Source organism: Musca domestica, unplaced genomic scaffold, assembly GCF_030504385.1.
Source record: "Musca domestica strain aabys unplaced genomic scaffold, Musca_domestica.polishedcontigs.V.1.1 14, whole genome shotgun sequence".
Classification (NCBI taxonomy): Eukaryota; Metazoa; Arthropoda; class Insecta; order Diptera; family Muscidae; genus Musca; species Musca domestica.
In genome coordinates this window covers 165,092-180,187 of record NW_026712192.1, presented here as the reverse complement: position 1 = coordinate 180,187, position 15,096 = coordinate 165,092, and the positions used below count along the sequence as shown (strand labels likewise).

Genomic DNA, 15,096 nt, shown 5'->3' with positions numbered 1-15,096 from the left:
GTTGATTGATGTAGATACACTTTTTATGATACTTGGATAATGCAGATACATTATCCATGGTTTTGTTCTAGCGTAGATAAATTTTTCATGGTGTTCAGATAGTGTAGATACATTTTCGTTGGGTTTAGATAATATAGATGGATTATCCGCAGCTGTTGGGTGATGTAGATAAATTTTTCATGAAACTTGGATGATGTAGATACATTTTCTATTGTGTTTAGATAATGTAGATCCATTATTCGTGGTAATTGGCTGATGTAGATACACTTTTTATGGCACTTGGTAATATAGATATATTATCCATGGTTCAGAATGATGTAGATACATTATCCGGGGTTTTTGAATAGAGTAGATACATTTTCCATTGTATTAAGATAGTGTAGATACATTATCTGTGGTTCTGAAATAGTGTAAATACATTTTTCATTGTGTTTAGATAAGGTAGATTAGTTATCCATGGTGGTTGATTGATGTAGATACACTTTTTATGATACTTGGATAATGCAGATACATTATCCATGGTTTTGTTCTAGCGTAGATACATCTTTCATAGTGTGCAGATAGTGTAGATACATTTTCGCTAGGTTTAGATAATGTTGATAGATTATCCGCAGCTGTTGGGTGATGTAGATACATTTTTCATAACACTTGGATAATGTAGATACATTTTCTATTTTGTTTAGATGGCGTAGATACAATTTTCCGTGTGTTTGAATAATGTAGATACATCATTCGTTGTATTTGAAAGATGGAGATACTTTTTTCATTGTTTTCGATAATCTAGATACATTATCCGTGGTTTTAGAATAGTGTAGATACATTTTCCATTGTGTTTAGATAATGTAGATAAATCAACAGTGGTATTTGAATGATGTAGATACATTTTCCATTGTGTTTAGATAATGTAGATACATTGATCGTGGTAATTGACTGATGTAGATGCATTTATCAGGACATTTGGATAGAGTAGATACATTATCCGTGGTTTTAGAATGTTCCAGATACAACTTCTTTTGTGTCTAGATACTGTAGATACATTATCCGTGGTATTTGAATTATGTTAATGCATTTTTCGTGAAACTTGCATAGTGGAGATACATTATCCGTAGTGTGGGTATAGTGTAGATACATTTTCCATTGTGCTTAGATAATTTACATACATTATCCGTACTTGTTGGGTGATGTAGATACACTTTTTACGATACTTGGATAATGTAGATACATTATCCTTGGTGTTGGTATAGAGCAGATACATTTTTCTCTGTGTTTAGATAATGTAGATACATTACCTGTGTCATTTGATTGCTGTAGATACATTTTCTGTTGTGTTTAGATACTCCAGCTACAGTATTCGTGATATAGATACATTTTTCATGACATTTTGATACTGTAGATACATAATCCGTGGTTTTGTTATAGTGTAGATACATTTTTCTTTGCGTTTAAATAGCGTGGATACATAATTTGTGGCATTTGAAAGCTATAGATACATTTTCTATTATATTTTATATAGTCTAGTTACATAATCCGAGATGTAGATACATTTTTCATGATACATGGATAATGTAGATACATTTTCCATGTTTTAGAATGGAGTAGATACATTTTCCATTGCGCAGAAATATTGTAGATACTTTTTTCTTTGTGTTTAGATAATGTAGATACTTTTTTCTTTTTGTTTAAATAGTGTAGATACATTTTCCATGTTTTAGAATGTAGTAGATACATTTTCCATTGCGTTGAAAAGGTGTAGATACATTTTTCGTTGTGTTTAGATAATGTAGATACTGTTTTCTTTGTATTTAAATAGTATAGATACATTTTCCATTGTGTTTAGATAATGTAGATACTTTATCCGCAGTAATTGGGTGATGTAGATACATTTTCCATGACACTTGGCTAATGTAGATGCATTATCCATGGTTTTAGAATAGTGTAGATACATTTTCCATTGCATAGAAAAAGTGTAGATACATTATCCGTGATATGTAGCCACATTATCCTCCATGTTTAGATAACGGGGATTCATAGTGTAGATACATTTTTCATCCATACGAGATAACCTAGATACAATATATCCATGCTGTTCATATAACTTAGATACATTATCCAGGGTTGGATAAATCCCATCGTATGCTAATTTTTATTTCAATTTACACAAAAAGGAGTCTTCGCTGCAGGTAAATCATGCGTTCTCCTAAAATCCACGTATATACCCTTTGATGAAAGGAAACGTTCAACGACATGCGTCGTCATTGTGTTCTAAATGTTCAGTGCTTGCATGACGGGTTGTTGTTGTTGTTGTCCTGGCTGGATGTATATTTTGCACAAGTAAAACAATGCACTTACATTTGGCTACTCACCCGTCCCACACCCTCCCTCTCTCTCGCACACACACATGCAAACACAGTGAATCGCACGATTCACTGTTCTCCTCCATTCATCATCATCATCAGTATGCCTTGTTGTTGTTTTTGTTGTCGTCAATAAAAACAGTTATTTTTAGATATTTTATTACGCTCTCGTGTGCAAGGCATGCGGCGATTAACTTAACTAACTTGTCGAAGTGTTGGTCGTATTTTTTGCAGTGTTTTGTGCCGCTGTGTGTGTGTGTATGCGTTTTTACACAAAAGTTATTGTTATTGCCGTCAGGTTCGTTTGCCAGGTTGAACGATTTATTGCACAGCTATTCTTTGGTGTTGTGCTGTTGTTATTTCTTTTCACTGACGCATTCGTCTTATGTGTGCAAACATGCAACAGCAACAAAAACAACACCCACTCGATTAAACAAATGAGACATCATTCTAGCCCTATGTGCTGAATGCCTACCTCCCCCATTCCCCCTCTCTCTCTCCTTTGGCATTTCTCACTGGATTTCTTTCTATTGCCCAGCCAGCCTTGCTTGCATGAGTTTGAAGTGCTAAGTGCATTTGCACAGTTAACGTTTTCTAATCACATGGCATTTACCTTAACGACCTCGTGCCTTATACATAGCTACCTACCTACATATCTACCAAAAAAAAAAAAACACAAAACTCATGTAAACTTTTGCTCTGCTCTCAGGACTGGAAACATTCTCTTTAAAAAAAATTCTCCGAACCATGTGAGAGACATTGTAAAGAGTCGAGTTTTGTTTTGAACAAAGACATTTCTTCCCCAGTTATTTTGCAAATGTGAACAGACACACACACACGCATACCAACACACCTACACCGCTTAACAGATTATCCTTTATGTGTCAACTGCCGCTCAGTAGCTGAGCGGTGTGTAGGTGCCACATGAAACAACGTGGCTGCACATCATGCCACAACCGCAACCAAAGGAGCGAAGAGCTATGAAAACATGTCAATGAGGCAATGTAGTCAATTGTTTTTGGGTACGCAAGAGTTGCCAGATTGTTGAGGTTATTAAAGATCCCCGGAAGAATTTTTAAATGTAGAAGACACTCGTAAGGTCTTGTAAACATATAAGACACTCGGAAGCTCATTTAAATATAGAGAACCCTCTTCTAACCATAGAAGACTCTCGAAACGTCTTCTGAACATAGAAGACCCTCGAAAATTCCCGGAAGGTATTCTAAACTCAGAAAACCCTTGAAAAATTTCCTGAACATAAGGCCTCGGAAGCTCTTAAAAACATTAATAAGCCACGAGAGGTTTCCTAAACATAGTTCTTCTGAACATGGAAGACCTTCAAACGGTCTTCTAAACTTCCGAGGGTCTGGTCTTCTGAACATAGAAGACCTTTGAAAGGCCTTCTAAACTTAGAAGACCCTAGAAGGTCTTTTAAAAATATAGAAACTTCTAAACAAAGAAGATCCTTGGAAGGTCTTCTAAACATAGAAGGCCCCTGGAAGGTCTTCTGGGCACAGAAGACCCATGAAAAGTCTTTTAAACATAGGAGCCTTTTGGAAGGTCTTCTAAACATAGAATAGCCTCGGAAGGTCTTCTGAACATAGAAAACCTTTGTAAGGTCTTATGAACTTAGAAGACCCTCGGGAGGTCTTCTAAACATACATAGCCCTCGGAAGGTCTTCAAAAAATGGAAGACCTTCGGAATGTCTTCTAAACATAGAAGACCCTCGAAAGTTCTTCTAAACATAGAAGATCCTCGGAAGGTATTTTAAACTTAGAAGACTCCCGAAAGGTCTTCTAAACATAGAAGACATTCAGGAGGTCTTCTAAATATGGAAGGCACTCGGAAGGTCTTCTAAACATAGAAGAAGCTTGGAAGGTCTTATAAACGTGGAAGACCCTCACGGGATCTTCTAAACATAGAAGCCCCTCGGAAGGTATTCAAAACATAGAAGACCCTCGGAAGGTATTTTTAACACAGAAGACACTCAAAAGGTAAACATAGAAGACCCTCGGAAAATCTCCTGAACATAAAAAGCCCTCGGAAGGTCTTCTAAACATGGAAGACCCTCGAAAATTCTTATAAACATAGAAGATCCTCGGAAGGTATTTTAAACTTAGAAGACCCCCGAAAGGTCTTCTAAACATAGAAGACACTCAGGAGGTCTTCTAAATATGGAAGGCACTCGGAAAGTCTTCTAAACATAGAAGAAGCTCGGAAGGTCTTATAAACGTAGAAAACCCTCAGAGGATCTTCTAAACATAGAAGCCCCTCGGAAGGTGTTCAAAACATAAAATACACTCGGAAGGTATTTTTAACACAGAAGACACTCAAAAGGTCTCCTAAATATAGAAGACCCTTGAGAGGTCTTCTCAACATAGAAGTCCCTCGAGAGGTCTTCTAAACATAGAAGACCCCCGGAAGATCTTCTGACCATAGAAGACTCTCGAAAGGTCTTCTAAACATAGAAAGACCCTCGAAAATTTCAGGAAGGTCTTTTAAACTCAGGAAGGTCTTTTAAACTCCTAAATATAGAAGACACTCAAAAGGTCTCCTAAATATAGAAGACCCTTGAGAGGTCTTCTAAATATGGAAGGCACTCGGAAAGTCTTCTAAACATAGAAGAAGCTCGGAAGGTCTTATAAACGTAGATGACCCTCAGAGGATCTTCTAAACATAGAAGCCCCTCGGAAGGTATTCAAAACATAGATGACCCTCGGAAGGTATTTTTAACACAGAAGACACTCAAAAGGTCTCCTAAATATAGAAGACCCTTGAGAGGTCTTCTCAACATAGAAGTCCCTCGAGAGGTCTTCCAAACATAGAAGACCCCCGGAAGATCTTCTGACCATAGAAGACTCTCGAAAGGTCTTCTAAACATAGAAAGACCCTCGAAAATTTCAGGAAGGTCTTTTAAATTTAGAAGACCCTCGAGAGGTCTTCTTAACTTAGAAAACCCTCGGAAGGTCTTCTAAACATAGAATACCCTCGGAAGGTCTTCTGAACATAAAAGACCTTTGAAAGGTCTTGTGAACTTACAAAACCCTCGAAAGGTCTTCTGAACATAGAAGACCCTTCAAAGGTTTTCTAAACATAGAAGACCCTCGGGAGGCCTTCTAAACATACATAGCCCTCGGAAGGTCTTCAAAAAATGGAAGAACTTCGGAATGTCTTCTTAAGATAGAAAACCCGTCGAAAGTTCTGTTAAACATAGAAGACCCATCGAATGGTCTGATAAACATAGACAACGGAAGGTATTTTAAACGTAGAAGACCCTCGAAAGGTCTTCTGAACGTAGAAAACCCACGAAAGGTCTTCTAAAAATAGAAGACCCACGAAAAATCATCTAAACCTAGAAGACCCTCGAAAGGTCTTCTAAACATAGAAGACACTCGAAAGGTTTTCTAAATATAGAAAACCTTAGAAAGGTCTTATAAATATAGATGACCTTCCGATGGTCTTCTAAACATTGAAGACCATTGGAAGATCTTCTAAACATAGAAGATCATCGAAAGGTCTTCTAAATATAGACGATCCTCGAGAGGCATTCTAATTATAGAAGACCCTCGAGAGGCCTCGAAAGGTCCCCGAGAGGTCTTCCAAACTTAGAAGACCCTCAAAATGTCTTCTAAACATAAAAGCTCTTCTAAACATAGAAGACCCTCGAGAGGCCTTTCAAACCTAGAAGACCCTCGAAAGGTCTTCAAAGCATAGAAGACCCTCCAAAAGTCTTCTTAACATAGAGGATCTTTGGAAGTTCTTCTAAACATAGAAGACCCTCCAAAGGCCTTCTAAACTTAGAAGACCCTCGAGAGGTATTTTAATCATAGAAGAGTTTTTTTTAAGATTTTTCGAAGTCTCTTGTCCCGAAAAAAATTTGATAATTATCAGAATTTTGTAACAGAAACCTCCCCATATGGCAGCCCCACATCCTCTGCAATTTTGTTTAACACGCTCTCTTTTTTGGGATTTATTTTTTTACGAAGTGTGTGAGAGAGAGGTAGAGCATTAAATCGAGAGTAGATGTGCATGAGAATTTGCACGAATGCAATTAATTTTACGCTCCGTCATCATTGCAATTGTTTTTGTTTGAGTACTCAATAAAGAGACCCTCTCAGACGTTGGCTCTCTTTTTCGGCATTGTTGTTTGTTGTTGGCGGCAACTACACAGGTTTGTTGGGACTCTCCACATAAGCTTTTGTGTGTTGCTGAATTTGTTGTTGTTGTAAAGCAAAGTGTGAAAAAATGAAACTGTTGACGAGGACTGGGTCTTGTCGTTGTCGTCGTCGTCGAACATCAATGGGGTTTAAAATGGATTAAAGTTCGTTGGGATACGAAATGGGAGAGGGGGAGAGAGAGGGAAGGAGAGTTGGCTCCTTCGAGCCATTTACGTATTTTGACCAAAAGGAAAAAAAATATACTTAGATTTGTCGATGTTTGCTGTTGTTGTTGTTTTGTTCAGTGCTTTGACTTTGTCGGTCGCTAAGGTCTTTTCCAGGTTGTCTGAAAATGTTGGCTGGCGTCTCCACCAACATCATCATCATTATTGACGTAGAACACATGCTGGGAATTGTTCGCTGTGATGTTTTGGGGTAGTGGTGGGGAGGAGGCGTCTGGGAATGGGTCATGGAATGTTGGTATTGTTCTTTGGGTGTTGTGTTTGGCTCTCATTGTTATGCCAAAATCATCCTCATCATCAGCCAGGCCATTTGTGTTTGGCTCTCGTATGGCGATTTGAGTGTGTTTTGTTGGTTGGTTGGTTTTTGGGGAGTGGGTCTCCCCACCATAAAACCGTTGACGATGATTTGATCTCTTTTCTTTTTTTTTTTTTTTTTTTTGCTTTTGTTGTGTTTTTGCTGTGTTAGTGACACCATGAAGGTGTTTTGTGTCTCAGCTGCTGCTGCTACTGCGGCTGCATTTATGACTGGCGTTGTTGTCGTTGCTGCCTTCTGGCTGCCTTTATTGTGGTTTTAGAACAACACCAAAGGCAGTGTCTGTTCACACGACAACAGCGGCGGCTGCAAAGACATTCACATGCAAACGAAACGAAAAGAAACGAAAAAAGTAAAGCAAAAAAATAAAATCCTAAAAAATACCTAAAGAAAAGTAAAAAAAAAATATTGCATTTCGATTTGTTGTTTGTTGGCTAGTCGTTCGTTCGTCTGTCGTCTACTGAGAATTATTTTTTTTGTTGCTGTTGTTGTTGCAAAAAAATAACACATTCCTAACAACAACAAGAACAACAAAAAACCTTAAGCATTGTTAAAGTTTTTAAATAAAAATAGCAATCATTCGTAAATAAGTTGCTCGCGTGTGCGGTTGGCTGGCTGACAAAACGACAGTGTCTCTTTTTTTGGCAGCAGCAAAAAAAAACCTACAACAACGACAACAACAAAACAGCAAAAAATAACCAAAAAAAAACGAAACATGAGCAAATACATGCAGACTTCTTCAATTCAAATGCAAAACAAAAAATGTCAAACGCAAAATAAATAACTTTAAACAATAATTATTAAAAACAAGTATTTGTTGTTTAACAAAAAAAAAAGAGAAAAAAAACGTACATGTAAACAATAATATATTTTATATTTCTACACTTTTTTGAAAAGTTAAAAAAATAAATTAATTAATAAAAAACAAGTAAGAATTATGAATGAAAATAAAAAGGGGAAAATAAAAAGAAATTCATAATAAAAATTGAAAATACAAAAAATAGATTAAATAAAAGCATCTTTCGAACTTTAGTGGACATTAAAAACTAAATAAAAATATCTTTAAATGCTGTAAAAATAAATGACAAATAATAAAAAATATATCTTTAAAATAATTCTTTAAAAAATTAAAATATAATTAAATGAATAAAAATTAAAAACAAAAAATATATAAATGTAAAAAAATATAAATCTTAAAAATAATTCATTAAAAAATTAAATATAAATAGATGAATAAAAATAAAAAAATATATATAAAAACATAAAAATAATATTGAAAACACAAATAAATGTAATTAAAACCTTTTTCAAAATTTAGTAAATATTAAAAACAAATACAAATAAGTTTGAAAGCTCTAAAAATAAAATACAATTAGATGAAAAAAAAAATAAAAAATATTTATAAAAACATAATAAAAAAAAATAATATTTATTATTATTATAAAAATTAATAAATGATAAATAATAAAAAAAGAACTAAACTAAAACTAAACTAAAGAACTACAAATTTATTATTATTAAAAATATATTAAATTAAAAATATTAAATAGATGAATAAAAATAAAAAAAATTAAAAACAAACAAAACTAATAATAAAAAAAATAAGTAAAAATAATAAATAAATAAAAAATAATAAATAATTACAAAATAATAAAAAAAATTAAGAAATAAATGAGAAAAACTAACATATCTAAATTTTAAAAATAATACATTAAAAAAAATGAAATATCTATAAATAAATGAATAAAAATATAAAAAATAATAATAAATGACAAAAGAGAATTAATATCATTTTTTAAAATGATGAAAGATAAACAAAAAGTAAAAAAAGAAAAACAAACAAAAAGATAATAAAAAAACATTATAAGCTAAGTTCGGTGGGGCAGAACTTTTAATAAAATTTTTCAAATAATCCATTGAAGAAAATTATAATATCAATAAAAAGATGAATAAAATAAAAAGAAAATTAAAAATATTAAAAATATAATGTAAAACATAATATAAATAAATAAAAAAATAAATGACAAACAAAAAATTTCAAAATAATCCATTAAAAAAAAACATAATATCAATAAAAACATAAATAATAAAAAAGTAAATAAATAACAAAACCTAAAAAATATAAATTTTCAAAAGGATCTATTGAAGAAAATTAAAAAATAATTAAATTTATAAATAAAAAAACTAACAACATGAACGAAAAATATAAATAAATAAATTACAAAAAAAGTATAAAATTTAAACATAATTTAGGAAAATATTAAAAAATAATAAAAATTACATTTTCTAAGTAATTCATTAAAAAAATGAAATATAAATAGACAAATGAATAAAAAAATTACAAAAATAATAATAAATGACAATTAATGATATAAATTTTCAAAATAATCCATTAAAGAAAATTAAAATATCAATAAATAGATGAATAAAAAAGGTTAAAAACATTAACAAAAAAATAATGAAATTAAATACATAATTGACAAAATTAAAAAAAAAAATAAAATAATCCATAATAGAAAATTATATCAATAAAAAATATTTTTATCAAATAATAAATACAAAAAAAAAATAATAAATTATCCACTAAACAAAAATAATAAAATATCAATAAAAATATGAATAAAAAACATAAACAAAAAAATAATAAAAATAAATAAATGACAAAAACTAAAAATAAAAAATATCAACAAAAAGATGAATAAATATATAAATAAAAAGAAATAATATAAAAAACTACAAAATGTCAATTTTCAAAGTAATCCCTAAAAGAAAACTAAAATATCTATAAATAGATGAATAAAAAAGGTTAAAACATTAAAAAAATAATTAAATTATAAAATTAAATGACAAAAATAATAAAATCAAAATAATCCATTAATGAAAATAATATCAATAAATATATGATAAAAAATAAATGAAACACAAACAAAAGAAAAAATAAAACATAAATAAAAATAATAAAAAATAAATAAAAATAATAAAAAATAAATAAAAATAATAAAAAATAAATAAAAATAATAAAAAATAAATAAAAATAATAAAAAATAAATAAAAATAATAAAAATAATAAGAGAATAAAAAATATTCAGTAAACAAAAATAATAAAATATCAATAAAAATATGAATAAAAAGAAAGAAATAAAAACATAAACAAAAAAAAAAATAATAAAAATGAATAAATGACAAAAACTAAAAAAATATGAATATAATTAAAAAAATAAACAAATAATAAAAAAGTACAAAATCTCAATTTTCAAAATAATCCATCAAATAAAATTAAAATATCAATAAATAAAAAAATAAAAATAAAAACGTAAGTAATAAATAAATTACAAAAATAAAAAAGAATTTAAATTTTTAAATTAAAAAAAATATATATCAATAAAAAGATAAATACAAATAATAAAATAATCCATTAAAGAAAATTACAATATCAATAGATAGATAAATAAAAATTAAAAACATATACAAAAATATAATAAAAAAAAATAATAAAAAAAAATCGTTAAAGAATATTAAAATATCAATAAATAGGTAAATAAAAAAATAATAGCATATAATAAAAAATAAATAAGAAAATAATAAAAATAAATGACAAAAATAAATATTCAAAATAATCCATTGAAGAAAATTATTATATCAATAAAAAGATGAATAGAAATAAAAAATGGAAAACGTAAAAAAATAAATGATAAAAATAAATAAATAACAAAAATAAAAACAATAAAATTTTCAAAATAATCCATTTGAGAAAAGTATAATATCAATAAAAAGTCGATAAAAATAAGAAAAATAAAAATAAACAAAAGAAATAATAAAAAAATAATAAAAAATAAATAAATGACAAAAAATATTTAAAGAAGCAAAAAAAAAAAAACATTAACATTTTCAAAATGGTTTATTAAGAAATAAAATTAATTGCTTAGAATTATGTTCTAATAAATATTAAAAAATAATGAAAACGTATTGATATAAATATAATATTATAAAACTAATACAAAGTAAATTAATCAATAAAAATTGTGTTCTAATAAATTTTAATAAATAATGAAAACGTACAAATATTAAAAATTCAAAAAAAAAAAAAAATTGTTAATATATTATCGTTTTTTATTTCTAGTATAGTTCCAATAAATCTAAATCAAATTTAAAAAAAAAATACTTTTTAAAAAAAATCTAAATTATTTCCGAATGTGGAAAGTCAGATTAAAATTATAAAAAAATCAAAATGTTGAAAAAACAAAGTGGAATATTATAAACTAAAATAAATCCCACCAATCCAAGTCGCCCGCAATAAATATAATACAACAACAAAACTGGTTAGTCGTCAAAACAACAACACTTGAACTAAAAAATTAAAAAAAAAATCAACATTTATTGTTACCGTATTGTTTTATATGAAAATATTTCACTTGAATTTTAAAAAAAAATATAACTGCAAAACATGTGGCAACCCTCATCTCTACCTTCCATAAACAACAAAAGTTCTCTTCCACCGGCAAATAATGCATTATATGCAACAACTCCACCTTTGGCCGCACCTCTAATCACAGCGCCACCTATTGGCCCGGTGGATAGTCATGAAGTGAAAATTCCTCTCAACAAATTTCAAGTGAATGATTTATCCGCGTCCTCGGCAAGTTTTGGTGTCACAAATTCAGCTGAGGCGGCTGTAGCAGCAGCCGCTGCTATGTATTATAACGCCGCTGCGGCAGCCACCACCGTTACCACAAACAATTTATTTCCAAATCCTTTGCCTCCTCTTAGTTTTATGGCCCATTTACAACACTACATGAGAACACGAAGGCCTCACACGGGAGTGGAGAGAGAAGAGGTGCTCAAGCAAACAAACATTGGCAGAGCTTTTGCACCACCAACAACAGCAACAGCTACACAGCTAGTCGCATGTGAGGAGGAGATCACCAATGACACCAGTGTCGCCACAACAGCAACACCAAACAATGGCCACTTGTTGCTGGCTCCATCGACGGCAGGACTAACCACAAATATGCTGATGACATCAGCAACGCAACCACAACATGTGACCCCAACCCCGGGTCCATTGGTTGGTGGCGGTGGTGGTGGCGCCTTGGATATGTTGCCATTGGATATTTTAACCGATACATTTTTGCGTTTAAATGCCTTACATTTAAGCCATATGGCAGGAGGAGTGACAGTGACACCAACGGCCAGCGCATTTCCTCCACCCCCACCCCTGGATTCCATAAATACCACAACTATGGCGGCCGCCGCCGCAGTGGCAGCAGCGGCAACAAGTAAAAGATATAATCATATACCAGGCACGACGTCGGCGACGGCAGCAGCAGCTGCGGCTGCCATGTTGGCATTGCCTCTAAATTTAACACCGCCATCACCAACAACACTTCCGCCGCCTTCGCCACATCATGCTTATTTTCAACTGGAACATCATCGCCAACACCAGAACCAGAACCATCACCAGCTCCATCACCACCTGAAGACATTAAACACAAATTCCCCGGCAATAAAATTAACTACCTCAAAAAAACCAGGCGAGTCATATCGAAATAATGGCAATGCCATTGCCGATGATGATGAAGATGATGATGATGAAGTTCAGAATTATACAACCAAGTCATTGCCGCCAAGATCATCTGCGTTTCCCTCGTTGCCGGTTAAGACGGCAATAAAAACCTCTCAACCAGGAGTTTCCAATTTATTTCGAGCAGCAGAATTACATGATTCTTCAAACTTCATCTCCACCACTTCCTCCTCAACAAACTGTGATCTTCAACGGGCTTTACGCAAACGCACCAGGGAGAGGGAACGCGAGCGGGAACAATACAAACGGATTAAAACAAGCACTCATCATCAACAGCAGCAGCAGCAGAAACACGAACCCCACCACCACCACCACCATCTTCAAAATCTCCGACCTCCATACCTGCCAAATGACGTTAGCAATCAGGAAACCAACAGTCATCGGCTGGACAGCCGGAGCACCCATCAACAGGAGGCTGATGAAGAGGAGGTGGAGGGCGAGGGGTCTTTATTGCCGCCACCCAAAAAGAAATGGATACGTCATTATTTGAATGGTATTTACTTTCAATACGCAATATACATATGTATTTATTTTAAATTATATATTGAAAATAATGGGAGATTGAATTGGTTGGGATGGGAATATATCGTTCAAAACAGGGCCAGGAAAGAGTAGACACTCGTGCCTTCACTGAGACTAATTCTATTCACACTCACAATCAGGACAATTTACAAATAATGTTATCAGAGAATAACAAAATTAAGAGAACATAATTAAGCCGGCCTCTTGTCTCTTCATAAAAATAGGTCTTATATGTGAGGCTTTCTCTTAGGGCGAGAATTTGACATTGAATTATCTGGCCACAGCGGCGTATGAGTAGTTTCAGTAAGGGTGGCGTATGGTTCACATTAACCATACGTCAGCCTATTTCACAAATACTTCTATGAAAAAAGCTCTCTCCTCGCTCTCTCTCAGTACTTTTTTAACCGATGCACCTCTGGGCAGAAATTTATGATTTTAAAGGTCTTTAATTTGTTTTTGGAAGACACTATTTTCTAAGATTTCTTTTCAAGGTTCATTATTTTTTTTAAATATTTTTGAAAAGACACTCATTGCTTTGCAGAAAAAAATAATCTCGAAAGGGGTCTAATTTTATAGCTTATATAGGAGAATTGGTTATATTGAAGTCTCTAGCCACTATTATTTTTTAATAAGGTGATTCATATGCCACATTAACCATACGCCACCCTATTGGCGCAATTATTTCTCTCTCTCTCTCTCTTTCACTTTTACTCTCACTGCTAATCAGAAAATTGTCTTGAAACTATTATTTCCAATTGTTTACTTTTTACTTGACGTATGCTTAACTGGGTGGCGCCCAATTGATTTTTTTTTAATATGTAGGATTTTTTTAGATAATCCTGTATTTTGTGAGGGTAATTTTTTTTAAGGATAATTGAGAATTTTTACGGAATATTTCTCTAAGACATTCTTTCAAGGCCCATCAAATTTTTCAAAGGACAAATAAAGAACAATCGATGAGTTTTTCCACTTCATAGGCGAAAAAATTATCTCAAATAACTTTCATTTGATCTTTTGGAGAATATTTAAATATTGTAGTCTCAGGTCAACCGGGCGTATGAATACTTTTAAGAAGATAACATATGGATCACATTAATCATACGCCAGTCTACTTCATTATTATTTTGAAGATATTTATAATTTGAAATTAAATTTCAAACTGTAGTGAAAACAATTTAGAAAGTATCAGTCTCAACCAATGTTTGTTTATTTACATCGCGGACTTGTTTCGCAAGTTATGAGAGATTGGAAGTATTGGAAATTGTGACCCTTTGTGGGGAAGAGTCGGTACGATCTTCACACCATTTCTTGTGTCAGTAATAATGTTTTGATCTATTAGATTTGAAGAGAGTTGAATGCTTATTTCGTTTTGTTTGAGCATTTTTGTTTTTCAAAATCTTGACTCCTTTGTGGGGGAGGTACCAGAAGGGATGGCCCGATTTTTATAATAGATCTTGTGCTGATGCAAATATTGAAATGTCCAGAGTTTGAATGGAATCGGATGGTTTTTATGATCGTTTTTGCTATTCAAAATTTCAAAACTTTTTGTGAGGGTGGTACCAGAAGAGGTAGACCGATATAATCTCATTTGACACCAGATTTAATAAAAATAATGGGAAGTGTGAAACTTGAAGAAAATCGGATGCTTCTTTGGTATTTTATAGGAGATATAAATATTCAAGATTTTAACCCTTTGTGGGGAAGGTACTAGAAGGAGTGGTCCGATATATTCCACATTTATAACAGATCTTGTATTGGTGGAAATATTGAGATATAAGAACTTTGAAGAAAATCAGATTTCACATTTTACAAGAGTTATTATTTTTGAAAATTGTCACCCTTTGTGAGGTACTAATTTTTTTTTTAGTTTTTACGAACTGTGCTATGTATATTGTTCTAGGCGTGTGATTGTTGGCAATACTCATA

The 15,096-nt window shown here is 31.9% G+C and overlaps 1 protein-coding gene across 12 annotated transcripts in view; it reads left to right on the top strand.

The window, feature by feature from the left end:
• LOC101901288 (uncharacterized protein DDB_G0283357) overlaps positions 1-15,096 on the top strand; it is a 162,249-nt gene that overhangs the window by 102,243 nt on the left and 44,910 nt on the right. For 2 of the 12 annotated variants that reach the window (XR_009341689.1, XM_059119052.1), the window contains exon 1: positions 11,249-13,141. The exons of 9 other annotated variants lie outside the window; for them this stretch is intronic. Coding sequence is in view for 2 of the 3 variants with exons in the window: in XM_059119052.1 (XP_058975035.1) it covers positions 11,512-13,141 (1,630 nt within the window). In the remaining variant the exon portion in view is untranslated. Of the gene's footprint in view, positions 1-11,248; positions 13,142-15,096 lie in introns of those variants that run through there. One more of the 12 variants, XM_059119054.1, reaches the window with a different exon arrangement.